This window comes from Bactrocera neohumeralis, chromosome 4, assembly GCF_024586455.1.
Source record: "Bactrocera neohumeralis isolate Rockhampton chromosome 4, APGP_CSIRO_Bneo_wtdbg2-racon-allhic-juicebox.fasta_v2, whole genome shotgun sequence".
Lineage (NCBI taxonomy): Eukaryota > Metazoa > Arthropoda > Insecta > Diptera > Tephritidae > Bactrocera > Bactrocera neohumeralis.
In genome coordinates, this window is record NC_065921.1 from 78,153,446 (window position 1) to 78,170,598 (window position 17,153).

At 40.6% G+C, this 17,153-nt stretch overlaps 3 protein-coding genes across 3 annotated transcripts; 1 reads left to right on the forward strand and 2 right to left on the reverse strand.

Annotated features, from left to right (window-relative positions):
* The first annotated feature begins 11,893 nt into the window (after positions 1-11,893).
* LOC126755061 (zinc finger CCCH domain-containing protein 15 homolog) lies at positions 11,894-13,535 on the forward strand. Its single transcript, XM_050467346.1, has 4 exons — positions 11,894-12,072; positions 12,192-12,494; positions 12,554-12,691; positions 12,752-13,535. The coding sequence occupies exons 1-4, from the start codon at positions 12,004-12,006 to the stop codon at positions 13,460-13,462; spliced, it is 1,221 nt and encodes a 406-aa protein (XP_050323303.1). The 5' UTR covers positions 11,894-12,003; the 3' UTR covers positions 13,463-13,535.
* On the reverse strand, positions 13,526-16,150 carry LOC126755060 (mRNA export factor Gle1). The gene is made up of 4 exons (XM_050467345.1): positions 15,941-16,150; positions 15,611-15,859; positions 14,484-15,557; positions 13,526-14,422 (listed from the first exon to the last, which is right to left on the reverse strand). The coding sequence occupies exons 1-4, from the start codon at positions 15,950-15,952 to the stop codon at positions 13,736-13,738; spliced, it is 2,022 nt and encodes a 673-aa protein (XP_050323302.1). The 5' UTR covers positions 15,953-16,150; the 3' UTR covers positions 13,526-13,735.
* Positions 16,151-16,244: 94 nt separating this feature from the next.
* LOC126755062 (vacuolar protein-sorting-associated protein 25) lies at positions 16,245-17,042 on the reverse strand. Its single transcript, XM_050467347.1, has 2 exons — positions 16,905-17,042; positions 16,245-16,841 (listed from the first exon to the last, which is right to left on the reverse strand). Exons 1-2 carry the CDS (start codon positions 16,955-16,957, stop codon positions 16,367-16,369), a joined length of 528 nt encoding a protein of 175 aa, XP_050323304.1. The 5' UTR covers positions 16,958-17,042; the 3' UTR covers positions 16,245-16,366.
* Between the last annotated feature and the right edge of the window lie 111 nt (positions 17,043-17,153).

Here is a 17,153-nt window from a genome sequence, read left to right on the forward strand (position 1 = left end):
CACACATCTTTGATGACTCGGCAAAAACTGGGAGAACTTGGTTGAGAAGTTTTGATGCATGCACCATATAGCCCTGACCTTGCACCATCATACTACCATTTGTTTCGGTCAATGCAAAACTCCCTTAATGGAGTAAAGTTGGCTTCAAAAGAAGCCTGTTAGAATTAATTGTCGCAGTTTTTCGCGGAGAAACCACAAAAGTTTTACATTGATAGAATAATGTCTCTAACGGGAAAATGACAAAAAGTGTTCGATCAAAATTGTACATATGTATTTGGTTCATTAAAGTTCATTATAAATATAAAAAAAAGGTGAAATTTGATTAGAAATACGAAAAACCTTTCACGACTACCCAATATAACCTATTTTCCCTACGTGGAATGCTCTCGTATTCAAATAGAGACATACATACATACATATACATTTATGTACCAATAATTCAATGCATACATATGTATATGTATTTGTATGAATGTCTGTGTTTGTATGTTTATGCCTGCGCCTGTCTTCTTTGACTTTGTTTATGCGTGCGCATCTTACATTGCGTGGGTTTGACAGCTTTAAAAAATTAATTTTCGAATTGTCTTCCCCTTTTACTTATGCCGTACTCATGCATTCCCTATGCATGTACATATGTTTGCCAGTGTGTATACAGTTGCTGCATGCGTGTGTGTGGTCACAGCCCATTTGAATTTATGCCTCAGAAATGGAGCTCTCCACATACGACACCATTGTAATTGTTATTATTGTGAATGTTGTTGGTCTTGATTATGTTGTTGCTGTTGTGGCTGTTTGGGGCTATCGATGGTGGTCCACAACGTATAAATATAATAAATCGTTTTGGGAAAGAGACGATCGTTTTTATTTAAATCGGTTTCCTTAGTTTGAAACGTCTAATGTTCAATAACAACATCAACAACAACAACACAACAACTTCATTGAATTTTTTCGACTGAATGAAGATGGCTCTATGCCGTGTGTCTTTATTACCGTTTGCTTTCAAAAGGGTTTTAACAAGCCAACCCCGCACATAATAAATTCATATTATAGTGGAAATAATGAATGGCCGAGCTAAGCTTGAAGGCAGAACCGTCATAAATACATACATACATATGTACATATTCAAATTTATTGAATGTGAAAAAAGTTTGAATGCTTTTTTGTTGGCGATTCACACGATTTCCGGTTAACAATTCAATAATACAAAATAATCTCCCGACTAATCAAATCGTTACGAAGAATTGTTAATGAATCGTTTCGGGGAAGAAATCGTGTTAGTGCCGGTTCGTGCGTATATTCGGTTAGGGTGGTATTTGACTCTCAAAACCTTCAATTTACGGAATCAGTAAGAGAGTAATCCACACTCTACAGTATTATTATTAGCTCCTTTAATCTTTAATGCTTAGTGACTGATGCCGAGAGCGTACTGAAATTATGAAGGGAACACTTCTACAGCCTGCTGAATGGCAGTGAAAGCATAACACCAAGAGATGGTGAACCCGATTCCCCAAGCGATGATGATGGAATGGACATTCCATTGCCCGACCATGAAGAAGTTCGAATAGCAATTACCCGTTCGAAAAACAACAAAGCTGCGTGGGCCGCCGACCGAGTTATTCAAATACGGCGGCGAAGAACTGATAAGGAGCATGCATTAGTTTTTTACAGAATATGGTCGAACTAAAGCATGCCCGACGATTGGTATTTAAATGTGCTCTGCCCAATCCACAAAAAGAGATACCCCACAATCTTCGCCAACTAACATGGGATAAGCCTCCTCAACATCGCGTATAAGGTTCTATCCAGCGTACTGTTTGAAAGATTAAAGCCCAACGTCAACAAACTGATTGAATCATATCAGTGTGGCTTCAGTTCTGGAAAATCACCAACGGAAAGAGGATCGATACAAACCACCTCTTCGTCGATTTCAAAGCTGCTTTTGACAGCACGAAAAGTAGCTGCCTTTATCTGAATTTGGTATCACCGCAAAACCAATGCGGCTGTGTAAACTGACGTTGAGCAACACCAAAAACTCGGTCAGGATCGGGAACGACCTCTTCGAGCCATTCGATACCAATCGAGGTTTCAGACAAAGCGACTCCCTATTCTTCGACTTTTTCAATGTACTAATAGGAAAAATAATTCGAGCTGCAGATCTGAATAGAGAAGGTACAATCATCTACAAGAGTGTACAACTGCTGGTGTACGCCGATGACATCGATATCATTGGCCTCAACAACCGCGCCGTTAGTTCTGCTTTCTCCATGTTGAACAAAGAAGCGAAACAAATGGGTCTACAAGTGAACGAGGGCAAGACGAAATATCTCTTGCCATCAAACAAACAGTCGTCGCACTCGCGACTTGGCTCCCACATCACGGTTTACAGTCATAACTTCGAAGTCGTAGATAATTTTGTCTATCTTGAATAACTACAACAACGTCAGCCTCGAAATCCAACACAGAATAACCCTTGCCAAAAGGTGCTACTTCGGACTGAGTAGGCAATTGAGAAGTAAAGTCCTCTCTCGAACGAACGCAGACCAAGCTATACAAGTCACTCATCATTCCCGTTCTGCTATATTGTGCAGAACCATGACCGATGCCAACATCAGATGTGTCGGTGCTACGAGTTTTCGAGAGAAAGGTTCTGCGGAAGATTTATGGTCTTTTGCGCATTGACAATGGCGAATACCGCAGTCGATGAAACGATAAACTGCACGAGATATATGACGACATTTACATATGTATGTACATAGTTCAGCGAGTTTAGAGACAGCTCTGAGAGTATTCGACGCAGTATCCGCCGAGGGAAGCAGACGAAGAGAAAGCCCTCCACTCCGTTGGAAAGAACAGGTGGAGGGGGATCTGGCTACACTTGACATCTCCAATTGGCGCCAAACAGCGAAAAGAAAGAACGGCTGGCGCGCTGTCGTAAACAATTTCCCGATTTCTACGTGATGTATTAAAACTTAGTTCTCGAGGGGATGGCTTCTGCGCTGGGCTTGGGTAAAGCTTAACTCTATTGAAAAAATCATGTCAATACAATAAGGGAGACGCTTGGATAACATCTACGTTGCTATGGGCGTCAATTAAGAACAAAAATAAAACCATGTCTGATGAAGCGATAATGTTACATGAAGTAGTTTTGAGTTTATTTTGAAATCTTCCGCAGATCTAGTTGTAATTTGTTCCCCGTTTTTGTGCTTACTCGCACATTTTCACTGCAGGGTATTTTGAAATATCCTTGTGAACCATCTAATATGCATACCTACGGTACTACGGATACATAACAGTACAAACATATGTATGTCCGTCTTGCTGAACATAATAATATTTACGAGTATTATTTAAACTTCCACTTCAATGCAACGGCGTAGGTATGTGCACAAGTATGTCTCCGTGTGTCTCCATGGGTTTAACGCTGCGAATGTATCATCACATTTTGTCCATGTTTGTTTGTGACACACGCGACCACACACATGGCGACGCATTCGGCGCACTGTGAGTACCTCAATGGAATCGAGCCAGCAAGGCAGCCGCAAGAGGCGTGAGGAGAAGCCGACAGACGCGTAGTGCAGCTAAATGAAACGACCACCCGACTTTAAGAGCAGTGTGGCGACTGCTTTGAACAATAATAACAACAAACACGAGGGTGGTGCGATGAATACTTCACCTTAAAGAAAAAATGAAAATTTTACGAAAGTAGCGATTTATTTCTAAACATACATACATATACCCCTTTTAGTTCGATTTACTCGATCCAGCGAAGTTACAACTTCTTCAACCCGTCTGAAAAATATTATTTCTGGATATCAGTAAAGTGGGCATCCTTGGCGACGATAATCAACTACTTATTTGACGCTAATTTCTGCTCAGCGTACAAATCTGGAGTATACAGTGGTTACGGCAGGAGTTTGATATGTGTGATTCCTGGCGAGGGCGGAAGTGTTAGCAGGTGAGTTGGAAGAACATTTTTTTTCTTTGACATTAATGCAGTTTAGTAGAGCCTTGAAAATAACAGCGAGTTCACTGTGTGAAGACTCTGTTTTGATTATTTCTTTGTCTCGCCATCAACCCAAATAAAACTGAGATGGTTTTATTTACCAGAATATAAGTATAAGATCCCGCTGGCACCGCTGTCGCAAATGGGAGACATTCATCCGCAAACGGCGGATACACTGAAATATCTAGGGCTCATCCTAGATAGGAAGCTTGCATGGAAGCCGAATATCGAAAAGAGAGCAAAAAGGCATCGATTGCCTTATACTGCTATAGAAGAGCCATTAGCAAAAGGTGGGGCCGAAAGTGGTCCTCTGGCTCTACGACACCATAGCCAATCCCATTGTGTTCTATGGTGTATTTTTGTGGTGGAGGACTTTAGAAAAAACCACACTTGCAGAGAAACTCGAGAGTGTTCACCGAGCGGTGCCCATCAGCATGTGTGGTACACTAAAGTCGATTCCAACCATGACACTTAATGTCATCTTGCACAAAGTGCCCGTAGACATCATCGGAAGGTTTATAGCTGCGAAAGCTGGTATCAGACTCAGAGAATCTGAGTTCTTAAAAGAACACGTGTCTGAACACTGGGATATCCTCACACACTTTGACTTCATACGGGTTCAGTTGGATCTTCTTCTCTGTCCATATACCGACGATAGAGTTGTGGGTGGTAAGAAGACGTTGGACGAGAGGAGCAGTGAGCTTCTTTATGGATGATTCAAAGTTTGGGGGGAAGGTTGTTAGAGGGGTTCACTGCCAGGAGCGCTCTCTCCAGTTTCAGACTTCCTGACTATTGCAGTGTCTTCCAAGCCGGGATTTCAGTCATTAAGGTAGCAGTAGATCTACAGCTCCGGATGGCAGCCTCCTTCACAAAAGTAACCATTGACTCAGAAAGCAAAGCGGCGATACTAGCCATGAACTCATTAACAGTGTGTTCAGGGCTGGTCGAGGAGTACCTAACCTCGCTATCAATAGCATCGAGTGGTTTTGTGATGACAGTGGTATGGTTGCCAGGTCATAGCGGAATCGCATGAAATTGCAATGCTTTTGAGCTATCAAGGAAAGGAGCGGGTCGGTGCTCCCATGTCCTCTTGTGTTCTACTATTAGATATGTAGCTGACCTCGACTGAACCTTGACCAACGCTGGGCCACCATCGGTACATGCGCTGTCGCAAAAGCCTCTTGGGCCAAGATCGATCGCATGAGATCTAGTGATTTATTTGTCTTCAGTAAGGCTAGCTTCTCTCTAGTTGTGGGGCTTTTAACAGCCCATTGTCTTATTGGCGTCCATGCTGTAAGGTTGGGAATCTTACCGGACGTCATCTGCATAAGCAGTATGAAAGAATTTAAGGTGGAAACAACTCAACACTTCCCTCTTTGACTATCTCGCGTTTGGGAGGTCAAGATTTAAATACTTGGGGGGCGCATACCCTCAGACATCCTACCGAACTGGCGGGTTTTTTAACTAAGCGTTTAGCTAATTTGTAAGTTCGAATACAGAAGTTCTTCTTTTCTATGGCTTCACAAAGTACTACATATAGCAATCCACTTGTGATCTTTGACAAGTCACCTAACGTAACCTAACCTACGCTGGAACAGCGACAAGCACTTCTATGAAGTGATGTCATGATTGCCCATTTTGTTCGCACTGAGCAACCACGACGCCCATTTCGCTTTCTCATGACCAATACTTCACGTTATGCCCGTTCTTTTGTGAACCCAACTGTCGCAGGTATCAGGCGCTGCTTCAATCGGCGGTCTATCAATGCAAGATCGTGAATTTTTATCACTTTATCTTATGTAGTAGCTGTAGTACACAGAGCCAGAGAAAGAAAACCGGGAGCCGAGGACAACATAAGTTGTGTGTCGTCTGATCCATCAATTGTTGGAGAAAAATGTCCTAAAAAATTGTTGCCGAACACCAGGGCGGCCTGAGACCTCTAGTTCCGAGAGAAATTATCACCGTTCCACCTCCTTCACTCTCTCTCTGTATCTGATAGTACTTATTGGACCCCCTGAACTCTAGTTCCAAGAGAAATTATTCCCGATCTCTCACCTCTCTCTGTAACTGTTAGCACATATCGGACCGCTCTCGTATATCCATATGTGTGCATGTATACAATGGAAGGCACTGACGTTAACGTAACCATTGCCGTTGCCGTAAATCAGGAGGTAAGGAGGCGGCAAATTATTTCACTGACGCATGAATCAGCGTAAAAGCGATGTCAGTGCGGCAATAAAAACGACAATAACAATAACAATAATTCAATTAAAGCTGGTATGCACAACAACAATGCGAAATGCGTAAATTGCAAAACAATGCGGTGGCGGCAATGCACACAAGAAACAGCTAGGCCGTCATGTAAACATGCAGCGGAAAATATATTGCAAACCAACACATTTCAATATGCTTATAAAATACTTATAGCTGTTACTTGTAATGCTAATAATTTGCTGAAGTGCCTGCACGCGCAGGATGAGTCGGCAAAACAGCTGCTGCCCAGCAAGAAAAGCATTCGTAACAATATAGGCGCATACTCAAAGGCATACTTGAGCTTCGCGGCCAACACCGGCTGTCACCTTCGTTAAAGTAATCGCGCGATGAATTTACGATATTCGCCTGTCATTTGAATCAATTTGTGTGAGCACTCGCGCAATTTCCGCCCCACATTGAAGTGATTGAGGCAGCCGCAGCCGCAGCAGCAGCATTAGCAACAACAAACAGACCACAAATGCTCGGCGCGCCGTGTGTGGCCGCGTTGAGGGCGGTGAGACAGACCAACCGCAGCACGCGACTACAACACGAAATCGTCGAAAATAATAATAAACAATAAACAAGCAAACACCGGGTGCCGGTTGCCGTGTGCCGCCAATGTAGACCACACGCAAGCCACTCGGGCATGTAGAGGAAGTAAAATTAGTTGGCAGCAGCAGCAGCGACAGCAATCGTTGCCTTCGTCGCGCCAACCGTAGCTCACGGCCTCGGCAATCCTTTACTTTGCCCGCTTTTGATTGGCTGTCTTGGCCCCCTGCGCGCTGCTAGCCCCCCTCTGCTATTGCAAATGCGGTGAAATCTTATTGTTGCTGTTATTGTTGTTATTGCGATTGTTACTCTAGCCATTGCTGCGGCACTAAGCCTCAACCGCAACCACTGCTCCACTTACGTAGTTGTGCTTACTTTGTGTGTGTTTGCTTTTGTTGTTGTTGTTCTGGTTTTTGTTGCATGCTTTGTTTTATACACATGCTTTTGTGTTGTTGTATGGTTTTCTTGTTCTAGCGTTGTTATTATACAGTTGTTCACTTTGTTGCAGTGTTTTACTTTCAGCTTGACTGGCTACACAACAGTGTTGGTGACTTCGGCGCAGTCACGCAGTCATCAGCCGGGACTTTCGGTACAAACCACTCATTTTAGATAAAATAATATGACTAGTGCTGGGTCAGTGACCATTGCTATTTAGACGGCCATTTTGGGGTCTATTTGGATCTCTAGAAATTTGCTCTCATTTAAAACTGTTTATTAAGAAAAGAATTATGCTGTATCAGAGAGAGAATGGTCCCATTTTTGTATAGCCTAAATATGGACCCAGTGGAATCGGAGATCCTGTGATCATGACGAGCTGAGTTAACTTAGCAGTGTTCATCTGTCCATCTGTATATATGCCAACCAGTCTCTCAGTTTTTAAGATATCGATCTGAAGTTTGCATAAGTCTCTTACTCCCCAAGACCCGAAACCGCCAATATGGAAACACTATAGTATATAGCTGCTATGCAAACTGACCGATCAAGATCAATATAAAGATATTTTTATGGACCACGATGTTTGTAACTCCCAGTGGAATGGGAGACCCTATGATCTTGATGAGCTGAGTCGATTTAGTTATGTTTGTCTGTCTGTCAGTCCGTCTGTATGGTATATCGACGAACTACTTTCTTAGTTTTTGAGATATCGATCTGTAATTTTGCGTACGTCTTTTTCTTCCCAAGAGACGAAACCGCCAATACTCGTACGGAACTACTAAAGCATATAGCTGCCATGCAAACTGGCCGACCAAGATAAAGATCTTTTTGTACACTTTATATTATATAAAATACTTCTGCAAAGGGTATTCTAATTTCGGTGTAGTCGAAGTTAATGAAAATTTTGAAAATTTAAACCTTTTTGTTTTGCAAAGCTCGAAAATCTACTAGAGAGTTAGTAGAGCCTCTAAATGTCATTAAGTTTAGGACCCAAACGAATCACTTCCACAAATTTATGTTACAGATTTGGGTATAAAATGCGCCAACTCCCAACTCATATCAAAATAAGTGAACTTTTGTCAAAGCGACCTCGAAAAGAACTATAAAAAGAGATTATTACCAAAAAAACACCGAAACAAATTGCGTGGCTCAGCGAATTTAATCGTAAGATTCGCTTTTATATGACTTTTTTCCATTTCCGGAGGCTATAAAAACGTACCAGAGGAGCTGTCGATTGAGGTCATATAAAATCGCTGATAAAACTGTAACTTATTCCGTGCAGTCTCTAGAGTTTGGATCAAAAATGTTTGGATGATTAATAATTATGATCATCGTATCATTTTCGGTACACTCAACATTTTATACCAGTATTAATAGACCTACCAGTAGCACAAAGCCTTCAAAGGCGTTCGAGAGATCGTTGAAGACATACCTCGTTCTGCACGACCTTCGACCACTTCAACTGATGAAAATATAAAAAGTGAAGGATATGATGTTTGAAAATCGCTAGGCAAGTGTTAGAGAGATAGCAAGAGCGCTCGCCATCTCCCGTTAGTCCGTTCGTATGGTACATATTTTGGGTATAAAACTCGTTCTTGCTCTAGTCATCCCGATAAAATTTAATTTTTTCAAAAAGAGTACCGTAAACAACTAAAAAAATCAAGTTTCAGCTCCCTGTAGTCCATTTTTGCGAACAAGAGAGAAAATTCTTCAGTTATTGTGACATTTTTAGACCTACCAAGACTGTGCCGATAAATTCCCTTTGAGAGTAATACCTTAAATACCCACTTGTTTATGCAAGTTCTCATAGATTTAGCGAGGCATTTTCAAAAAGAGTAATTATATGATTAAGTCCTTTAAAATTTTATATTTAATACACGACAATTAACCCTAAGGACCATTTTTTCATTGTCTGGTCAGTTAAGTTTAGGTTAAGCTTACCAAAAGAAGTAGAATTGGTTAACTTAACGAGCCATTGAGAAAACGGCTATATTAAACTTAATTCTACTTAAACATCAACTTTTAATCGCTTTACGGTACATTTCATACAAATTGGTTAGTGATCCAACGATACTCAAGGGAATTTTGTCCAACACTGGCACACAAAGCTGTGGCAAATACGTTATTATGCTGTGCCGTCGACCGCGTCGCCGCTCTGCTGCCTGCGTCTGCGTGTGTGGTCTTTAATTCGCCTTTTGGGTGGTCTCATCCAAATTCGGTCGACGTCGTGTGTGGCCTGGGTGTACCGAACGTCCACATGTACATATACATATATATGTATGTATTTATATGTATGAATTTATTTATATTATCGGCATGTGTGGTCCACACCACGTCATGTGTGTGGTCCAAGCATCAACATCAATAGCGTACTTATTGTTATAGCTGCTGCTGCGTGCATCATACACCTTCTGGCGCTTCGTTGTTTTTCGCATAAAACTGTTGCTATTTTACCCCCTCGACTATAATTTATTGTTCTCCCATACAGACGTTTTGGTTTTTATTATTATTTCAATTTGCAATTGCGGTAATAAAAAACCGGTGGCCACTTAAGTAAATTCATTCATGCGGGTATACACTACATGTGGATATACATATATGTATGTGTGTATGCAAATTTCAATTGTGTGTTGGTGTGAGTATGTGCTTTTTAAAAGTCCATTTAGAATTTCTCAAGTGCCCATAAGTATTTTATTGTAATGTTAAATACATTTTTGTACACAGTCAGCGGGTCATAAACTGTTTATATACATACATACATACATATGTACATATAGCCTTGCTTTTTAGAGCTCCATTACATGTGTATGTATGTCTCATATGGCCTTACTATTGGTCTCTACAACTTTACACCACCACTGAGTGATCCGTAGATACTATATAAATGAGAGTAATCCACTTGGATTGTTTGCAAAAAGGAATAAGAGGGATGTATAAATATCTTCAAGTTGCCCATAGAGTCCATAGAGAATCATGTCATCTAGTGTTTACGTCTTATAAGCGGACTTTCCGACTGGTTTGGACCTATGTTTGTGGAAGGCTTGTTGGAATGATACGTTTACTGAGTCGATATCGTTTCGAAGTAACTGAAGTACGGTACTCCGCTAGGGCTATACCTTAGTCGGGTCTACGTAACCGGAACGGACCCGGATTTTTATCCGGCCAAGGACTGTCAACGGCAGAATTCTGACGCTACAACAACAATCCGTTTCCACGACAGTCAAGTCTACGTAACAACAACGGAAAAAGTGCTGTATTTTTATCCGCTTAAAGTCTCTACTCACAGAATATAACTGCCGCTACAACAACACCGGTACAACAAAAAAAGTGCTGTAGTTTCTTCATCTACAACAACAAGTCTCTAGCATTTATGTATATAACATTGGCCGGATTTTTATCTTAGTACAAATTGCCGGTTCTGCCGCTGGGAGCAAAACTCCAAAACAAAAGTACTAATTGACTGCATAGCAGTCTGCAGACGCAAGATACAGGCCCTGGGAGCCATGTTTCCAAATAGGAATCACATCGCCTCGCTAGCACCTAGCGGAATATTGAACTTTATCACTTTGCTGGAGCTAGGTGAGTCTTTTTGATTTAGGAGAGGGCACAGTACACCTAAGGTCGCGATGCAATCCTCGTCTATTTATCCGGGCAGTCGTTTGAACCGAACATACAAGCCATATGTAGCTATTTTTTTGTCGCTCTCAGAAAGATTACCTTCTTGCGGTTTGAGGCTATTGTGCGAATCATACCTTGGTAGTAATCTCGGCCGTGTGTGAAGTGTAGGAGCGCCGACTGTCAAAGGTAATATGGAGTATTTATGGAAATCAAGGTGAAAAAGATAGGCTCCTAGAAGTGAGGAAATTGAAAAGACCGGAGAGCTTGTTTGATTGACTTTCAAGATATTTGTGAACACTTTCGGTACCCGAAGGCAATATCTGTATATCATTTCAGGTAATTGAAGGAATTGTGTCTCCATACATAGACGAAAGTGGGGAGAGGACACAGCCCTATGGAACCCAATTGATACATATCAACTTCGACGATTGATAGATACTTATGTGCCGATATAATGGATTTCTCTTTGATAACGCCAGAACATAGAATGATAGGCAATAAAATGCAGTCTTTCAGTCTTGTAAGGTCTGCGAGATAGTTTGAGAAACGTCTCTCTCTTATTAAAGTCCGTCGGCTAGCCTAAGCCGAGGTATTCTTCAATTGCATAAAAAGCCTGAAGTTCTCAAAGTAAAGCTAGTCTTTGCAAAGTCTGACATCGATCCATTGGAAGCACCAAACTCAAGGCGCCTTTAGGCTCAAAAAAAAAGGAAATACGGTGATAATACTCCAAATATGTGTCCTGATGCTGTTAAGTCCGGCTTATATGGTACCGAACTAGAAATGAACTCTCGAAGTTTGAAATTTTATGGAAATTTCATTAAAGATAAAGTAATAAGAAAAATTATTTCATACTATTTAACATTTTAAACAATTAAAATCAATTAAAGAATATATATGTATATACAAAAAATTAAAACTATAATTAAAAGTATTAAATATTAATCCACTTGTAAAAACTGGAATGGCAATACTGTTTGTGGACATTGTATTGTTGTCATTTTTCTATTGCTCTATTGACATTTGATAGCAGCCTTTTGACAATTAGTTGTCGAATGCAATTTTCATATTTCTTTTAAGAACTGTTTTCATTTAGCCACACGGGCGAAGTAAATTGCTAAGCTGTAAGGAACTGCAAGCTTTCCAAAATGCCACCAAAAAAAGCACCAGCGGCAAGCAAAAAAACTGAACAAAAGAAGAAAGAGAAGATCATTGAGGTAAGATGTCTATTGAGTTATATACTAAAGGAATGTCAAAGTAGACCTAACCTAACTTTTTATTGCTGATGTCGATTCGTGTCCGCCGCAAACTAACAAATACATTCAACTAAATACAGGATAAGACTTTTGGCTTGAAGAATAAAAAGGGTTCCAAACAACAAAAATTCATACAGCAAGTACAGAAACAAGTGCAGTCGGGTGGTCAACACCCACGTACCGATGGCGACAAGCGAAAGGAGGATAAGGAGAAAAAACTGCAAGAACAACGTGAATTGGCCTTGATTTTCCGACCGGTGCAAGGACAAAAGGTTGAAAAGGGTACCGATCCGAAATCAGTAGTATGTGCGTTCTTCAAACAGGGTAGTTGCACAAAAGGCGATAAATGCAAATTCTCACACGACTTGTCCATTGAGCAGAAGGTGAATTTGTTTGTAATCTGAGCTATTGTTTGAGCTTAAATTTATTTGTTTCTGTATAGACCGAAAAGCGTTCAATGTACGTTGATATGCGCGATGATGATCCCGATGACAACATGGCCAATTGGGATGATGCCAAATTGAAGGAAGTGGTGGATAAGAAGCACTCCAATGAAAAGAAAAGGCCAACAACTGATATTGTAAGAAATTATATTTATCTTTTCTTCGACTTACTATTTATTTAAAATATAATTTTCCAGATCTGCAAATATTTCTTGGAGGCAGTGGAAAAATCCAAATACGGTTGGTTCTGGGAATGTCCCAACGGTGAGAAATGTATTTACCGTCACGCATTACCGCAAGGTTATGTGCTAAAGAAAGATAAAAAGAATATTGACAAACCCAGCGAGATTTCATTGGTTGACCTTATCGAAAGGGAGCGTGCCGCATTGGGTTCAAATCAAACACGCGTAACGCTGGAAACGTTTTTGGCTTGGAAGAAACGCAAAATTCAGGAAAAGAAAGATAAAATGGCTGCTGAGGAGGAGAAGAAGAAGAATGACTTCAGCAAAGGCAAACAATTCGGTATTTCAGGTAGAGAAATGTTCAGCTTCAACCCAGATTTGGTCGATGACGGCCCAATGGAGGATGGTGATGCTGCATTCGATAATTATGAGCGTTCGGACGATGAAGACGCTGTCGAATTTAAAGAATTGGATTTAACGGCGCTTTCGCTGGCAGCACAGGAAGCGGATGGTTCGGGTACAGTAGCATCAGAGTCACGGCTGCAGGAACAATCCGATGCGGCGGCAAAACAGTCGGCTGAAGAGGAAGCAGCAGCTGCACCGAACGATGATAATAGCACACCTGCCAATGATGCGGCACCCATAAACAAAGAACTGTTTATGGGTCTCGTAGATGAACTGGAAGATTTAGATATCGAAGATGGTGACGATGATGATGATGACTAATGCCAGTAAAGAAATTTTGTTGTATCTATACAGAATGGTGAAAACAATATTAAAACCAAGGAATATCATGGAATTCGTAACATTTTCAAACGTACTCCACTAATTATTATAGCAGAGGAATGCGAGATTTTATTAGAAATTCTACTTTCAAATGACATCATAATTAATTCGAAATTTGTTTGTGTTATCCGTGAAACAAAACATAAAATACTACAAGCACAATGGTTGTAAGACAATAATTGTGTACGATAAAATGAAAAATCCGTCGAGCGACTACCAGAATGAGGCTGGTAGCATCCCTTGTGGCTCAGGAATCTGTTGCTGATTCAAGTAATTCATAAAGAGCATTTCCAAGCGCGTGCGCGGACCACCTTCATCCACTTGCGCTAGTTTTGCGAAATAATCGCGTTGTATGTGTAAAAGTAGCTTCGTAAATTGTCTGCCATAAGCACGACACATCGAAAAACCTAGTGTCTGTAGCATTTCTAATATTAATGTAGCACTAATGTCGGGCAGTGGTTCAAGACTACTAAAGTCGACCAGCCAACGCCAAGCGTGCTCCAACCCAAATGGGTGTTCGGGGCCTTCAGCCCGTCGTCCATTTGTTATCATGACAGCGGCATATAAACGTGTTATACCCGCCTGACGTTTCAGATCGTTATACTCTTCCACCGATTTGCCACGTAAGGGCACTAAAAACGGTGACTCCTTAAATATGTAAGCTAAGAAAAGTTTTCCAAAATCTGGTATAAGCTTCCATAGTGAAACCACAACTGATGCGACTGGGAAAGCGGCTTGTGGATTGCTGGAAATTGCTGTTTCGCCCTGATTAACAAACCGTTTCGCTGTTAGTAGTAGACAATAGTTGCGTCCCAAGGGATGATCGTTGGCACTAACTTGCCCATCTGCAGTGGAGAGCGGTTGTCCATTGAGAAAGTTAAATATCCGTTCAAATTTATCCTATTGAGTTGTAAAAAGCATTATTACAAAGGTGATATTGCAGTACTTGCCAGAAACTAACCTGCAAATGCTGTGGGCTGACTGCGGAGATGGCATTTAACGGTATATTAATGGCTTTTTGGCAGGCGAAACGATATTTTTTCATACTCTCATCAGTCTGTAGTGGTTTCACGCTATCAACCTTTTGTTGATAGAAACCGTGAATCTCCTGATAGAAAGCCAACGCTGCTGTTGATTCCTGAGCACTCGTTGCTGTTGCAGTTTGGCCCACTTGCTCTGACTGCACTGTTTGTTGTGCTACATACTGTGTTGGCTGTTGTGGTTGCATTGTTTGTTGCGACGTCATGGTTTGTTGTGCTTCCACTGTTTGTTGTGCCACAACACTCTGTTGTAAGTCTACTGCTTGAGCGCCCGCTTGGGCTTGTTCTGCATTGGGTGGTGGTGTTGCTGCTACTGCTTCAGCTGGTACTTCAGTGGTTTGTGACAATGCCAATACGGCAGCCACCGCTTCTTCCTCTGCCGCTTTGCGCTGCTCTTCTAGTTGAGCTTGCTCTTGTTGCTTCAGCAACGCATCCAGGTCGTCATGTATTGTACTATGCAAATCATCCATCTTATTGCATAGGCTATCGGCAAGTTTCAGCTCCGCCGCACCGCATTCGTCTGTTTTTATTTTACTAGTGAGCTGATCAAATAATTCGACTAATTCTTTCAACTGGCGGTTATAATCATTACACGGCAGCAACGATTGCTTATCGATGGATATAAGCGCCTTGGCAACTGCTTCATATTTAGTGCGAAACACGCCGTGATACTTTGCAACACATTGAAATGAGAAGAGTTGAAGTTGACGTTTGGCATTTAGGCGCATAGCATCCATTTCGCGTTCGTCTTCCTGCAGTTCGAGCGCTGTCTGTTTTTCAGCCTTTTGTATGATCTGTGCATCTGTGCGTTGCCTCTCCGCGATTAAGTCTTGCACCAGCTTGGTTTGCTGCTCGCGCTGACGCAGTGCATTGTCACGTAATACTACCAATTGCTTTTCCCGCATTTCAAGCATTTGCTGACGCACTTGCTTTTTGCGTTTCTCCTCTGCGTCGCGCAGGAACATTGTAGCGCTGACAAGTTCATAGTCCAATGACTTCAATTTGAAACAAATTAGAGCGATTTAGCATTTTTAAACTTGTTACTTACTGTGGATGGTTTTAATACGGGTATTATTAGCTTAGATGAACTTTCGTTTCTCTGCGGCGTTTTTTGTTTCTGTGGTGTAATTTTTTTAGGTGTACTCGATGCGAGGTTCGCTTTCTCATTTTGCAAATCTGGTAAATCTGGCCCAATTGTGCGCTCTTTAACCAAGGATGAAATTTCAATTGCATGCTGGAACGTTATTTCATGTGGCTTCATAATATCGCCTAATTCAATAATCTCGATCTCCACACCCTTATATTAAAAAAAAAAAACAATAATAAATAATTTTGTTTTATGCATGAGTAATGGTTCTTTGACAATTATTTCACTTACCGCTTCACCCATTATAAACGATAGAGATCTGCAACTTTTTCCTTAAGATTTGTAATTACATATAATAAAAATTTAACAATCGGTAAACAAAACTGAACCAAACTGTGCAGCTGTTTTGGCGCATAAATGTTGATGAAAAGTGGAACTGAATGGTATTTTGAAACATAGAGTGGTGCATGTCAGAAAAATAACAACAGTAAATTTGCTTTCGATCGAACAGCTGATTAACAAAACAAACAAATTGACAAAACAAAAGAAAAATTTCTTTTTGTTGTTGATTTTTTAATGCATATGGTAATCATAATTTGAATATTTTAATGATATTTTGATTTTTTATTTATACCTGTACCACTTCATTAACAGCCATGAGTAATACTTACACTATACACATATTAATGTATGTATGCTTAAAATATAAAATCTATTTTAAAAGAATTTGATGCCGAAACTATCGTCCAACTGCACCACTTCACACTTGCCTTTATTTTCCAATGTACGAAACGCATTTAGTAGCACAGCCTCATCTACACCATGAAATTCTGTTCCCTCTGAGTTCTCACCTGACGCAATCTCATACAATGTACAAATCGTATTCAATTGTCCTGTCTGTTGTATCCAATCGTAAACCATATTCGCATACTCTTCCAGTGTATAGCTATATACTTGCCACTCTATACGTCGTTTGTCCAATGGCGCTGCATGCCCAGTACGTTGCAGTTGCTCCAATATCACTGTTATTGTTTCAGGCGATAAACGTCGTTTAATGACGTCATTGTTAAAAAGTGGGAATGTATTTTCATTAATGTTCACTTGAAATTTGTTTAAATATTTGAGGTAGCGCAAGAAAAGATCGGACCACACTTTAATTTGCTGATTACGTGTTTCTTCATGTGGTTGTAAGCTGTGCAGGAAAAGAAATGCTGAGCATAGTAATAGCTTTTTATGTGGTTCTTAATAAACTTACGTGAAAAATGGTGGAAATGTATATTCCCATGGCCATTCAAATTCCGTCATCATGCAAATATGTAATGTTTACAATAAATGCAGGTAAAAAATGAACTTTTGTTTTCAATTTTTAGCAAAGTGACTAACCTATGAGATATGACGTCTACAAAATGTACAGGGTGTCAGCAATATCAATGTTATACTAATGTGGTGTTCACAACATACTAGTAAAGCGTTATCGCATATAAATTTTGTAAAATCGATAGTT

What these genes read in the sequence shown, in the direction of transcription:
- LOC126755061 (XM_050467346.1), top strand. Translation starts at nt 12,004, where the DNA reads ATGCCACCAAAAAAAGCACCAGCGGCAAGCAAAAAAACTGAACAAAAG. An exon ending in AGAAAGAGAAGATCATTGAG is followed by an intron (nt 12,073 to 12,191) that starts GTAAGATGTCTA and finishes AACTAAATACAG; the next exon opens with GATAAGACTTTTGGCTTGAA. An exon ending in ACTTGTCCATTGAGCAGAAG is followed by an intron (nt 12,495 to 12,553) that starts GTGAATTTGTTT and finishes GTTTCTGTATAG; the next exon opens with ACCGAAAAGCGTTCAATGTA.
- LOC126755060 (XM_050467345.1), bottom strand. An exon ending in CCGTATTAAAACCATCCACA is followed by an intron (nt 15,558 to 15,610) that starts GTAAGTAACAAG and finishes TTCAAATTGAAG; the next exon opens with TCATTGGACTATGAACTTGT. An exon ending in TCAGCCCACAGCATTTGCAG is followed by an intron (nt 14,423 to 14,483) that starts GTTAGTTTCTGG and finishes ACAACTCAATAG; the next exon opens with GATAAATTTGAACGGATATT.
- LOC126755062 (XM_050467347.1), bottom strand. Translation starts at nt 16,957, where the DNA reads ATGATGACGGAATTTGAATGGCCATGGGAATATACATTTCCACCATTT. An exon ending in ACATTTCCACCATTTTTCAC is followed by an intron (nt 16,842 to 16,904) that starts GTAAGTTTATTA and finishes TTTCCTGCACAG; the next exon opens with CTTACAACCACATGAAGAAA.